This window comes from Otolemur garnettii, unplaced genomic scaffold (genome assembly GCF_000181295.1).
Source record: "Otolemur garnettii isolate 467f Iridium unplaced genomic scaffold, OtoGar3 scaffold00027, whole genome shotgun sequence".
Taxonomy (NCBI): domain Eukaryota; kingdom Metazoa; phylum Chordata; class Mammalia; order Primates; family Galagidae; genus Otolemur; species Otolemur garnettii.
The window spans coordinates 17,987,258-18,002,356 of NW_003852422.1; the positions used below are offsets into that span (position 1 = coordinate 17,987,258).

General features: G+C 38.6%; 1 protein-coding gene across 1 annotated transcript in view; it reads right to left on the minus strand.

Annotated features, from left to right (window-relative positions):
* Positions 1-15,099, minus strand: part of WDR7 (WD repeat domain 7) — a 356,864-nt gene that overhangs the window by 130,249 nt on the left and 211,516 nt on the right. Inside the window, exon 20 of the mRNA XM_012804318.2 lies at positions 7,362-7,583. Within this exon, the coding sequence (XP_012659772.1) occupies positions 7,362-7,583 (222 nt within the window). The remainder of the gene's footprint in view (positions 1-7,361; positions 7,584-15,099) is intronic.

Consider the following 15,099-nt stretch of genomic DNA (forward strand, 5'->3'; position numbering starts at 1 on the left):
AAATTTAGGAAATAAGATCATTATAAAATCCATCTCAACCCATCACAGGGAATATTCGGGAGATCATTTTCACAAGTAGACTACTATAAAATAAAACTCCAGATCAACATAAAACTCTAAATACAGGTTCACAGAATTAAAATATTCTTGGCATCTAATTGAGGCTTCCATTTGGTGGAAAAATATTGTGGCTGAACGAATCAAGAGGGATATAACTGTATTGTTTTTAAAAATTATAATAACACATGGGCAATTATTCCAAAAAACTCTTGCAGTAGTTCTTATCCACTTTGGTTTTAATAACTTTCTTCTGAGAACTTACTGGAATCTGTAGACCTTGTCTTGGGTCAAAAACACACATGCACACAGACGTGGCCCTTTCCACGTAATGTCAGAAAAATCATGTAGCCTGGCCAGTCAAAGAACATTATAGTATTTCTAAAGACCCACTGGGGGAAAATAAATTTTATCTTATGTGAGTATTTCACACCATAGAGAAACACATTTCTAAAGGATGGAGATGTGGATTTTGTACTCTTTTGTACATCCACAGCACCTGTAAATCCTTAAGCAAAAGACCTAGTAAATATTCATATTTACAGGTAAGTTGGTACTTGCTGAAATGGTGAAAATACACTTCTTTAGAGTAGTGCTCAAGCTCAGGATTGGAATTTTTTAACAGTATGATCTTAAAAAATATTAACCTATGCCTTTGATTTATTGTTTGCATTAAAAAGTTCAGGCTGATTTCATGAATCTTTAGTGAGCATTTGGTAAAGTTCCAGTTTGTCAGTTGATCAATGGGATTAGTCATAGAATTTGTTTGATAGGACTGAAAGATTAAATAAGACAATACATGTAAAGAACATAACAAAATACCTGGCAAAGAGTAAATGCTCAATAATCAGCTACTATTAACGTGTTTCATATTGTGCTAAGTATTTGATGAAAATATCCATTTTGCAGGGTAACGAGATATGCATGGAGTTGGAATAAAAAGAGTATTCAACAGATGGTCGTCCCTCCCTCCCTATTTGCTATGATGGAAAGGGAATGGGACACATAAGTTAGTGACATGATGCAGAGGAAGCAGGGAGGCTCCTCCTCCCCTCCATGACTCAGGTCCTTGTTCCCCAAGTTTTGGGGGGTATGAGTAGCTGACAGTCTCAGCTGAGTCTCTCGGCTCCACCATAGGATGAGGAAAGCTGTTTCATCCAAAGTCATGGCCCCTTCCTAGCCACCTCCCACCCCACCCAATGACGAATTGACATGGAGTATTAAGGCTGAGCCAAGCCCCAATTCAGAAAAAATCTGAAGGGCCATCCCAGCTCCAAAGTCCCTCAACATCAGTTGAGGCTTTCAATGGAACTGAGACACCATTTAACTTCTCCCTCTGTCTAATCCTGCTTCTTCCACTCCCCTAAAGATACTGATCGCAAGAATACCCCCGCACACAAATCTGTCTCAGAGCTGCTGCCTGGGACGTGACTTAGGACACTTGCCCAAAGTCAAAAAGCTAATGAGAGATCAAAATGGAATTTACTACAGATGCGCCAGCCTAATTCCACAATTACAAAATGAGTGGAAGAAACCCAATGATAGAGTGAACCAAAAGACCTAAGAGGTAATCTTATAAACGATACCATAAAATATTCCAACAATGCCTGTGGATTAGAATAAACGGATCTCTGCTGAAATGAGCTGATACAAAACAAGAAAACATCTATCCCTCCGTGGAGAGGAAAATGGTACAGAGATGTGGAAGGTGAATTTCCTGGGATGTCTTGGAACTGAACTCGCTTCAGAAGTAGAGACTCATCGGACCAAAAGGGGCTTTAAAGTCAGCACAGTTCCTGCCTGTTATTTTACACAAGCGGATACTGCAACCCAGAGGAATACTTAGCTTACCCAAGGGCACAAGTAATGCAGTGACCTAGTCTAGGCCTCTTATTAATATTCAAAGCCCTTCACTTTGGTCTTCAGTATGTGATTTCAATACGTGTAAAGTGTAACTCCAAAATGTATCACAGAACTAAGTGTGACTTCTGAATTATGCATCAACGTAACTCAGAGTCTTTCCGTCACCAGCGTGGATAACTGAGATTTGACTACGTTATGAGTTTGCACAGAATGGCTGTACAAGGACGGTTAGAACTCGCTATCTACACCTCTAACTACATTAGCAATTAAAGTTCATCAAATATTGTGTCTTAATGGCCTTATCTCATAATGAGGATAATAATTACCATCTCATTCACGGAGATGCCATCAAGAGTAAATATTTAATGGTGGCGAGGCATTCTAAATGCCACAGAAGCAAACATGGCAATACCTAGCTGCTCTGGCGGGCTGACCTTACGGTAGGTTTTTATCACACACAGCTGACCAAGAAAAGCCCAAGAAACACACAGGAACATTTAAACGTCGGATTGTTTCTGATCAGGAGAGCAAGACTCAAACTGATAAATTTAAATTTAATCAGGTCATCCCAATTCAAATAAGAAAGGTCTCAAAAGCCCCCGTAGTGGGTAAGTCTGCCACCAAGGAAATTAAGGCTTTGAGGAAAAAATAGGGTATTGGGGTAGAAGCTAAATGCAAATCTATGATTGCCTTCAAAATACTTTATCATTATTAAAATAAAACAGTGTAAACATAACAAAGAAAAAATATCCAGGACATTTCACACATTTTAAATTGGTTTTACTCCTTGCCTACTAGAAACCTCTCAGAAATTCTACATCTTTTGTTTCAATGAAATAATAATCGATATAATTTACTAAGAAGCATTACCCTTTTCCTTTCCCATATCTAGTCACTTATCCAAAATGCTCAAAGAACAACTTGATCCTAAAATACGTAAATATTGGGGTAAATTTTATTTACCTTTCTTGAGAAAGCTGAGGAGGTGCCAAGCAAGAATCCCTCTCCATGCCATAGTTTGGTCCCCGGTTTCCCCTCATGCCAGAAATATGTTATGGCAGCCCTTGACCTGTAGCTCAGCTCACTGACTTTTTTTTTGAGACAGAGTCTCAAGCTGTTGCCCTCGGTAGAGTGCTGTGACGTCACAGCTCCCAGCAACCTCCAACTCTCGGGCTTAAGTGATTCTCTTGCCTCAGCCTCCCAAGTAGCTGGGACTGCAGGTGCTCTCCACAACGCTTGGGTAGTTTTGGGTTGTAGTTGTCATTGTTGTTTGGTGGGCCCAGGCTGGATTTGAACCTGCCAGCTCTGGCATATGTGGCTGACACCCTAGCCTCTTGAGCTACAGGTGCCAAGCCAGCTCCAGCTATAGGTGCCGAGCCAGCTCCCTGTCTTTTAGTAAGATTAAAGAGCAACACTATTAAGGCCCTGTGATTCTTTTATCTATTCCTAAGACCTCTCTGAAAAAAAATCTCTATTTTTACTGTGCTATAGCTTTTAAAATTCCCTCTTTTATCCTAATTATCTCTTCCTTTTCTACTTGTACCAGGGATAATTTGCAAATGAAATTATTACAGTTAAAGGAAAAGATACAGAAGAAACTGCATGAGTGCCAGGATCTTGTATAGAGATTGCAGTGAGCAAAATGATGGGAACATTACTAACACAACTAACTATCTTAGATAACTAAGACAAATGCAGTCTAAACTAGTCTACCCAGCAGCCAGCCAACGCCTTAGATGGGACCAAGCAATGTTCATACATTTATACACAGATACTTCTACTGAACCATGGGAAAACTCCAAAGGAAACAACATTTATGTTAACTTTCCTTGCAGGAAAATATACAAGAGAATAATGCTGCAAATTTACATAAAACATATTGGACTTAATCAGTGGTCTTTAAAATAGGGAGCCTCCTACAAATGGGAGTATCTTAAGACCTTTCAAAGAACATTTAATTTAAAAGCACAGGTAGTGTAAAGATTTCTGGATGGTAATTTACAAATGAACTCTTTTCCTAAAACTATGAAAGTGGAAATTTTCTGTCTTCAAGGAAAATAATCAGGAATCTAAGATTTCTGACTTTTAAAAAAAAGTTTTTTCACATTTTTTAAAAAAATGGATGATGATAGATGTCAAATAGTTAAATATTCTACTGAATATATTACAAAATACAACAAGTTTTATTTTTAAACAGATATTCATAATATTCTCAAAATTATAAGTTTTGCAAATGTTTAAACTTACAATGAAAAAGTTTTAGCTGTCTTTAAAAAAAGTTTTAGCTGTCAACATAAAAAAAGTACAAATAATTGAACATTTCCTGATACTCATTAGGGAGATGGTGAGCAAAATAGTTTGAAAGCTACCAGACTAAATGATGTCAAGGTTTCATTAACCTCTAATATTCCAATGCCAAGATTCTAAATAAGGAACTACTGTACATCATGTACGTCTGGGCTGTAGGAAGTGACACAGACAGTGGGCGTAATTAAAAAGCCACTTGGAGAGACAGTGAGATTTCAGCAGAGTTTTATGAATGGAAGGTAGGATCCTGAAGAACCTGAGGAAAGATAAACAGGTTAGAGGTGAGAGGTAGAGCCCAACTATATGTAGTCCTTTGCAGGAGAAGGAAAGTGGATGTGCCAGATGAAGAATGGAAAGGACATGGGTGGTCAGGTCACAAGAAGCTTGAATTCAAGTTCAAGTTCTACCACTTTTTGGCTAAGCCATTTTGAAGAAGGCTTAAATTTAAATTATAAAATTATAGCACATGCTAGTCATTAAGCCCTCACTAACTGAGAGCCATTGAACAGTAGCAATTTGGATAATGGTCAAAAACATGAGCTCTGCAACCCACAGCCTAGACTGAGACAAAAACTGCCATTTTCTAGAGATATCACCTTGTCTAGGCTGACTAAACTTCTCTGTGCCCCACTAGCATAAAATGGAGATACCAGAAGTATCCATGTTATAGGGTTATTATAAGATTCACATAAATGCATGTAAAGAACTTAAAAAGAGTGCTCCAAATAGTGGCTTTATTATTATTGATGATGGCATTGTTATTACTCTCTAATTCTCAATGTCAAATAGAGATCAAGAGATTATTACTAATAAGTATTTATTAAATTAAGAGCCTTAAAAAGGGGGTAAGGTAGATGAATCCAACTACTTATCGTCATTTGATCTTTGACAAGCCTATCAAAAATATTCAGTAGGGGAAAGACTCCCTATTTAACAAAAAGTGCTGGTGACCTATAGAAGACTAAAACTGGACCCCCACCTTTCACCATTAGCACAAACTGATTCTCACTGGATAAAAGATTTAAACCTAGGATATGAAACTACGAAAATACTAGAAGAGAGTGCAGGGAAAACACTTGAAGAAATTGGCCTGGGAGAATATTTTATGAGGAAAACCCCTTGGGCAATTGAAGCAACATCAAAAATACATTACTGGGATCTGATCAAACTAAAAACTTTTGCACAGCCAAAAGCACAATAAGTAAAGCAAACAGACAACCTTCAGAATGGGAGATTTTTGCATATCATGCTTCTGACAAACGTCTGATAACTAGAATCCACAGAGAACTCAAACTAATCAATAATTAAAAAAAAACACATTTCTATGTGAGCAAGAGACTTGAACAGAAACTTCTCTGATGAAGACAGGTGCATGGCCTACAAACATGTGAAAAAATGCTCATCATCCTTCATCATCAGAGAAATGCAAATAAAAACCACTTTGAGATGTCATCTAACTCCAATAAGACTAACCCACATTACAAAATCCCAAAAATACAGAGGTGGGCGTGGATGCAGTGAGAAAGGAACACTTCTACACTGCTGGCAGGAATACATATTGCAGCCCAATTCATAATAGCCAAGACACGGAAACAGCCCAAGAGTCCATCAACCCATGAATGGATTAACAAATTGTGGTATATATATACCATGGAATACTATGTAGCCATAAAAAAGACGGCGACTTCACATCTTTTATGTTTACCTGGATGGCACTGGAACACATTCTTCTTAGTAAAGTATCTCAAAAATGGGAAAAAAAGTATCCAATATACTCAATACTACTATGAAATCAATATATAATCACCTACACACTCATATGAATGGCAAAACATAACTGTAGTCCAGAAAGTAGAGGGGAAGAGGAGAAAGAGGGGAGGGGAGGGGGGACATGGGAGGAGGGACCTCACCTAATGTGCATGATGCAATGGTACATTTCAAAACTATTAAGTAATGAGTATAATTGTGAAAAAGGGGGGGGGGCAGGGTGGATGAGGAATAGTTACATCTATACTAAAAGCCACTAAGATGGCTCCTCAGTTTTCCCACAAAAGTATGTGACACTTATCCAGTGAATTTCACTGCTGCATAGCTATCAAAGTAACATAGATCTTTTTTCCTGACTTAATGGCCAAAACCCAAAATAATACATTGCATTTTGTTCTACAAAGAATATCTTGTGGTATATTCAGCAGGACTATATTTGGTCCTTACAATGACACAATTTATATTATTATAATTTTTTTTTTGAGACAGAGTCTCATTATGACGCCCCTGGTAGAGTGCCGTGACATCACAGCTCACAGCAACCTCAAACTCCTGGGCTTAAGTGATTCTCTTGCCTCAGCCTCCCAAGTAGCTGGGACTACAGGTGCCTGCCACAACACCTGGCTAGTTTTTTGTTTCAGTTGTCATTGTTGTTTAGCTGCTCTGGGCCAGGTTTGAACCCACCAGCCTTGGTGTATGTGGCAGGTGCAATGACCACTGTACTATGGGTGCCAAGTCAATTTATTAAAAGTTATTTTGTGATATGGTAGGAACATGTTGCCTTTACCTAAGGTATTCCAACACTAACATACCAAGAGATCTCATAAAATACCCTTACCTGTTATTAATATAATAAATATGCCAATCATAGAAGCAAAGATAGCACAGTTCTGATTATGCTAGTTTAGTCATTTAAAAACTGTTACCAAAATATTTTTTAAATTATAGAGGTAATTCATAATTCATCACCCATGTTCTTTTCAATAAACATATTCATTAAGAAAGTCTGGTGTCCCATCCCAATCCCTACTTTTTGAACCATGCTCAGGACAAGCTGCATAGTTTTTCAGATATTATTTTAGTAGTTTTCACTTGAAGCAAGCTTTCATATATTCTGGCTAAAACCTTGACCAAAAATGTGAAAACAAAGCTCAGAAATGTATTATTTTAAGGAAAGCATTTAAAACACCAGGTTTGAACTTTTAAAAAGCAGTTCAGGAAACAACTAAAGGGACAAGTACCCCACAGACTGTGTTGTTTCCTAACTTCATTCAACCATGCAGGATGAATATTCAATATTCTGAGATCTTGCTGACAAACAACAGGTTAGGAAGCTACAGGCATGCGTTAGAAATGTTAAAACTTACAAGTGTGTCTAGCCAGTGAGTAGTTGGATCCTCCGCTGGTCAGACCAAATCCTTCAGGAATCTGGCTGGAGCTTCGAGGTCTGGTCAATAGTTTGGGAGGCTCAATTTCAGCACCGAATTCAGCTCCTATCACTCCGAGCAAAACAATTGCAGTCGCTTGCTTCCGTCTTTCTTCATAAGATGTGGAAATTTTTTTCATTTGTGGGACACTTGATAAGCAACCTGAAAACCAAAACACAGCAATATAAGCTTTAAACATATCAATACAAAAAAGATATGAGTAGAAACACACCCAAGATCGTGCATTCGGGAAGAACAGTGCTATAAACAGATGGCGCTGGAAGAACGGGTAACTTGCCTGCAAGATTGAATCTGAACACCTACCTCTTACCATACAGAAAACATCGACTCGAAACGGATCACAGTCCTAAACATAAGAGCTAAAACTAAAAAACCCTCAGTGGACAACACTGACACATGTCTTCAGGACTTTGGGTCATACGATAATTTCTTAAATATGATACCAAAAAGCACAATTATTAGAAACATTTATGCTTAGAAGCATAGATTTAAGAAAGTATAAAGACAGCCCACAGACTCAGAAAATATTATCAGATCATACATCTAATAAGGATTGACCTAAATTATACATTTAACTGATCCTCCTGCCTCAACCTCCCAAGTAACTGGGCTGTAGGTACACACCACTGCACTAGGCTGTGAATAGCTAAAGAACTCTTACCATTCAATAGCAAGTGCAATTTGAATAGGCATTTCCCCAAAGATATATGAATGGCCAAAATCACATGAAAAGAAGCCAAATATCATACGTAAGTCATTGGGAAAATGCAAATCAAAACGGCAATGAGATACCACTTCATATCTTCTAGAATGGCTGCAATAAAAAAAAAAAAGGCCATAACAAGTATTGCTGAGGATGTATAGAAACTGAAACCCTCACGTATTGCTGGTGGGAATGATTACAATGACAGAACTGCTTTGGAAAATGGTTTGGTAGTTCCTTAAAAAGTTAAACATAGAGTTACCATGAGGCCCAGCAATTCTACTCCCGGGTATCCATCTACCCAAGAGAAATGAAACAAACTCATACACAGTGGCATTATTCAAAATACCTTTACCAACAGATGAGTACTATTCAGCCATAAAAAATATGGAGACTTTACATCTTTTCTGTTAGCCTAGGTGGAGTTGAAACACTCTTCTGTGTTTCACAAGAATAGATAAGTGTCACAAGAATAGATAAGTGTCACAAGAATAGATAAGTGTCACAAGAATAGATAAGCAAGTATCCAATGTATTCAATACTAACAGGAAGCCAGTAGACGATCTAATACACGCCCATGTAAGAGGAAAACACAGTTCAATTCTGGGGCCAGGGGCAACAAGGGAAGGAGGAGGGGGAGAAAGAAGGGAGGTCATTGTCCCCCTACTTAATGGACACAATGTAAGGGTCTATGGTCACCTCTGTGTACAGGGTACAACTACCAGAGGGACTACCTAACAAATATTAACATTGTAACATAATTGGTCGCACCCTCACATTAACCTGAAATTTAAAAACATGTGGTATATCTATACAACAGGATATTAGTCAGCACTAAAAGGAATGAAGCACTGATGTGTGCCACAGCATGGATGATCTTTAAAACATTAGACTGAGGATAGAATTAAAGTCTACTGTGTCCTGTGTCTTAACCTCCCTATCCCACCTTCCAGCCCTCAACAATTCTGACTTTGCCAGATTTTATGTCTATTATATGATCATTTCAATGTTACCTGAAATATCAATATATTTCCTGGCCTTGAGCTATGCTTACACATCTGGGATAAACCCTGAATAAATGCATGCGTGAATGGATGGTGGCAGACAGGTAGATAAATAATCTAAACAGACCACTACACAGACTAAATCTGCTAATGGGGGCTTTTTGCTTCTATGTGAGTGAGATTTGGTTTACGATTTTCTTTTCATACACTAAACTTGTTAGGTCTTGGTATCAACATAACACAAGCCTCCAAAGATAGGTTAAGTAATTTTCCCTTTCCTGCTTCCAGTATTTCATCCCCTTATATTCTCTGAAAACAGTTGAAGGATTCTTGAAATGTGATAAAATATGCCTTTAAAACTATCAGAGTCTGGCTGGGCATGGTGACTCATCCAGTAATCCCAGCACTCTGGGAGGCCCAGGCGTATTGCTTGAGCTCAGGAGATGGAGACCCAGCCTGAGCAAGAACGAAATCCCCTCTCTCATTAAAAATAGAAAAACTAGCCTGATACTGACCCAGGTCTATAGTCCCAGCTACTTGGAAGCTGAGGCAAGAGGACTGCTCAAGTCCAAGAGTTTGAGGTTGGTATGAGTAATATTACACCACGGCACTCTACCCAAGGGGACACAGTGAGACTCTATCTTTGAAAAAATGAAAAATAAAAAGTAAATAAAAAATATATAAAACTATCAAGAGCCTTCCACTCAGGACATGCCCCACCTAGAGGCAGGGATGGGGAAGGTAGTGGAGGCAGCAGGACACAGGCAGGCATATTTATTATGACTTCCTTTACTTGAATAGTGCCTTACTTAGCCCGGCTTTCTTCTTCTTGTTGTTTCTGGCACCTTGTATCAGCTGCTATGGATACTTTAAATATTGTGTTTTTGTGCCTTCTCCAATATTATTTTTCACTTTTTAAAAAGTTGTGCTCAAAGTATATATTTTATCAGATTATTGCTTAAAAGTACATGGGTTTTGATCTTCTTGTTTGCTTCCTATTTCAGAATTCCTGCTCTTATTTTGATGAGTACTCCTTTTTTTCCTATGTTGTTCAGGTTTTCTCTCTTCGCTCTTTTTCCTTGTTTTGTTCCTAGGTTCTCAGGTTGAACAGAACTCACTTATTTTCATTGTTTCCAATCACAGTTAACGTGGCTGGTCACGTATTTCATGTGCATTTTCCTCCTGTCCTTTAGTAACGTAACCACAATTTTATTCTGAGTAGCGATATGTTCACATCGATGATCTTTCAAGAACTGAGAAAGCCATACATAGCCCAGCTCCTGGCTTTGAACTTTAGTCACGATATATTTTAAGTCTTCTTTAGCCCACAGGAGCCAAAACCCTGCTTCTGGAAAGCTGCTAATGGTTTCAGCCAAGCATTTCCATTTCATCACTGGTCCGCGGAGGTATCTTTTTGAGCCTACCTACGTCTCTTTGGGTTTGTCCTTGTTTACTCTATCCATAGTAGCTATGTTTTGGCACAGAAGGATTAAAAAAGTGAACTCCTGGAGCCATCTTGATTGGAGGTCAGCTTTCTGCTCTTGCTAATATTAATCCATCCAGCTTTCTGGCCACTTGCAGTGCTTTGCTCTATATACTGATTAAATCAATTCAACAAAGGGCACTCAGAGCTCAGGATGACAACCAAGGTATCAGCAGCAAGGCCCTCCGAATACTTTCTGGTATTCTGCTTTATTCTGTCTCCTTGGTTTTTGCTTTGCCTTTTTTTATTACCAGAAGTGAGGCAAACTGAGAGAATACTAAACCATGAGAGGCCTCGCATGGCAAGCTGATACTTTTACCTTTGGGGTAACAGAAAGCCACTGAACAATTTTGAATAAGATGGTGATGGTAGAGTCACTCATCCTTGGACAGACTGTGGTAATGGCAGCACAGAGGTGGTCTGGGAGGGGACACAACTCTGGGGTCAAGAAGAACAAAAGGAGACTCATAGAATGATCAGGTAGAAAACAGTAAGGCCCAGTGATGGCAATAGTTTGCTCCATCTGTCAGTTTCTCAGTCAGTCACACACAGGAACTGCAGTTCCAGCGCCTGCCTGAGACGCCAGGTAAGAACTAACAGGGATGAGACAAGCAAAGACCTGCCCTCCCTGAACACAGGGGCCGCTGACCAGGCACTGGAACTGTGTAGGTGACAGAATCAATGAGAACTTTCTAGAATGAGAGAACAGCATATTCAAGAGCCAAACACATAAAAGAACTTGTTTATTTCTATTTCAAGAAGAGGTAAGTTGGCTAGAACTCTATGACCCAAGAGAATTGAGGAAGAAGAGGCAGGAGAGGGCACATCTGACGTGGCTGTATAGGTCATACTCACATTTCAATTTTTATCCCATGAACAAAGATACTCAAGACAGGATTTAAAACTACAGAGTGACTGGATTAGATTCAAAGTTTCAGAAAACTACTCTGAACAGGGTATGAAGAATGTTGGAGCAGGACAGTCAATTAGGAGGGTATTACAGAAATCAAGGCGAGATAAAGGTTGATTTGGTTTTGTGACGTTTAACAGGAGATGCAGAGAAGTAGAGCGCTTGAAGATAGAGAGGTCCAGGCAGATGAAGGAAACAGCAGAAAGATTTGACATGTCATGCCCTGAGTTCTTTTAAAAATCCTGATTGGTATAAAAACAAAACAAAAAAATCCTGGCAAGGGAAACAGATATAGCCTTTCGAGAAGCTGAATTAAAAACTGGAGAACATGACTTCTTAGAATACACTTTAAATTTAAATGCCTTTGTTAGTGGTGCTGAAAGCCAATAAATCTGGATGTGAGCAAGAAGACCTACTTGAGTCTGAGACTCAAGAAATGACTCTAAGACTCATAGAAATGGGGAGATAATTGGGCGGCGCCTATGGCTCAAAGGAGTAGGGCTCTGGCCCCATATATCGGAGGTGGCGGGTTCAATCCTGGCCCCATCCAAAAATAAAATAAAATTTAAAAACCTGTAAAAAAAAAAAAAAGAAAGAAAGAAAGAAAAGAAACGGTGAGATATTATAGAGAATCCAATAACTGAAAAAGAATAATTGACCGAGAAAGTGGCATTAAAATAATTAAGGAAAAAAGGAGGATTGGTTATCTAGAAAACTAAGATGGCAACATCAAGGGGGTGGTTACTGCTTACTTGGATTCCAAGAAAACTTTGGTGAGTATAAAAAAGATTTCCTGCTGTTGCTATGGGTTCCCAGCTTCTGCACATCACACTTGTTTGTTTGGGTTTTTTTTTTTTTTAAAGTTAGTTCTGGAAATTAATCTTTAGTTTTTAAATAGTGTCTAGAAACACAAATGAGTCCACAAGAATAGGTGCGCCCTATAGGGTAGTCTAGTAATCTAATTCTTTCATGAAAAATTTTAGTTATTACCCATTTTCCTACTTTGGTTAATTTTGAATAGTTATTGCACACCCCATGCAAGTCGCTATATAACGATGCTCTTCCAATAGCACAAAATTACTTCATAACTTCCAGTGTCATGATAAATCATATTTCATGAATTATATAAAATGAAATTCATGAGTTATATGAATGACGTCATGAATTTCATGAATTATATGAATATATTTTATATTATGAAAACCCGACATTTAAATGTTTAAAACTAATTTATATTAAGAAATATCTTCTAATCTCCCTCTCGAGAGAAATTTTCTCCCTTTCACAGTACTTCTCCCTTTTCATGCAAATTTTCTAGTTTTTTAACGACAGACAGGAAATGTTATTAGTAAAATGTATTGGCAGGTACATACTATTACAGATTCAAAGTATGACACTGGTCTGTGATAGCTACGGTAACTAAAGGGGGAAATAAATACCTTACCACACTAAGAAGAAAAAAAAAATCAATGATCACTGCCTTCGTGTGTAGACAGACTCTAATTCCAGACAAAGTGATATTTAACAGTTCGATAATCTATATCGCAGTACGCGCATTTCAGACCAACTTTCTTTATGCACAGGCACAGCAGTGAGAGCTCTGTGCACCTGCACCGAGATTCACGACTGCATCTTTTGCTCTGGCACAGAGTTCCTGAGGCAGGAAGCCAACGGAGCTCCCCTCCCCCCAGGCTCAGCAAGAGCATGCTCCATAACAATAGTTCAAAGGAAAGCTCTATTCTGCAGTTGCACTGATTGTTCTGTCAGCTGACCTCTGCAGAAGGGAATTGCTAACCACTGCCTCGCTCCTTAGCTGACAAATGAATGATCGCAGCTCCATCTATTTTCACTATGGCTGCCTCTAGCCCAGGTGCTCAGACAGAGAGCCCGGTGTGACATCTTAGATCAAGATGAATTGGCACAAACTCCTGATCCAAGATTGTTTTATACCATTTAATTTAGTTTCTTCCCCTGCTTGGATGAGCACAGCTCTGGTTATGGATTTCTATTCTAATGTACTGAAGCAGGCCCTGAAAGAAGCCAATGAAGCAGCTGCTGGAGCGAGGGGCTGCAGGGATACTGATCAATAGGCAAGGCATTGACCCCAGCCCTTCAGCCTCCGCAACGGCCACTGCCTGAAGGGGGAGGGGCAAGGCGCACACCCAGGCTGCTTCTAGTAGGAAATTAAACAGCAGGGCATTCGGAGAGCTCCACCTCCATCCCTCCCCGTCGTCCCTCCACTATCTCTATGTTCCTTTTGTCTAATTGCCTCAATTTTGTCTTAACTCCCGCTCCTCGGAAAAGAATTAAGACTTTCGGGAAGTTTTGGTAATGTAATTTCAAACAGCCCATTTGTAAATTTTATCCCTAAGCTAACAGAAGAATCTTAACAGGTGCCCTCTGCTAAATGGCCAAACTAGGAAATCTTAATCAGCTGTCAAGTACATCGCTTGGTGTAATTTAAAGTTTGGCACGTGCACAGGCTCGTAAGAACACTCTCCAACTGGCTATTAACACTAGTGATGCTGAAATTCTACAGTTGGTAATTTTTATCAACATTCAGACCTGAAAAGATGATAGTTCTTTGTTAACAAGAAAAGAGGTAAAAAATTAAGAACAAGGAAACAAGCCCCTGAGAGAGACGCTGACTGATGAGTGACCATGCAGGGCACAGGTGCCCACCCTTACAACTATCCGAAAAAATAACACAGCACTTTCTTTCATTTTTCAAATTTAGAAACATCTTTAAATGATTGGTTTTGCCTGTATTTTTGTTAAATAATATAAGCAACATATAATTAGCTACAATGTTGTCCTATAACTAAACTGACAGACACACACAGGAGATTTTGAGACATTAAAAATAATTCTCTAAAAGTAAACCTTTCTACAGTTTCATTTGTCTCATGAAAATTTGGTGTTTTTTCACAGGGACATGCTTCCATTTAATCATGCTAAAGGCTGACATGGAGATCCATTTTCTTGACAGGACGGTTGATCACCCTATCACAGCAAGAAAATTAATACCCTCAACTAGCCCTGTGTGGAAAACAGAACCTATATGCACTGATAAAGGACATAAACGTTCTGTGCTTCACGTTGCAAACAAAATACATGCTCTGTGTGAAAATATGGCTCCTCTTTAATTGGGTTACTTTCAACAAAATATGAAGCTTTGATTTTGTTAAAACCACCATTTACTTCCACTCAGTGCTCCTCAAAAGTACATAATTGTCTTTAGATTTAGCATAATTGACTCTAGATTTACACAAACAGAAGTAAACACTTTACTTACAGCTTAACTAGAACACAGGTAAAATATTTGAGAAGTTTAAGCTATTTAAAGGGCTATGAGATATTGATTACTTCATTTAAAAAGCAGTCAGAGAGTGCAACCAAGAGGTCAAGATAAATTTAACAGTTTGAAGCACTTTACTAAATAACTCTAAAGATCATGTTAATTGGCTTTGTGCAGTTCTAGGGTAAAATTAATTTTATCCTAGCTTACAATAAAAGGATTAAGAGACATATTAAGTTCTTCGGTTTTAACTGGAATA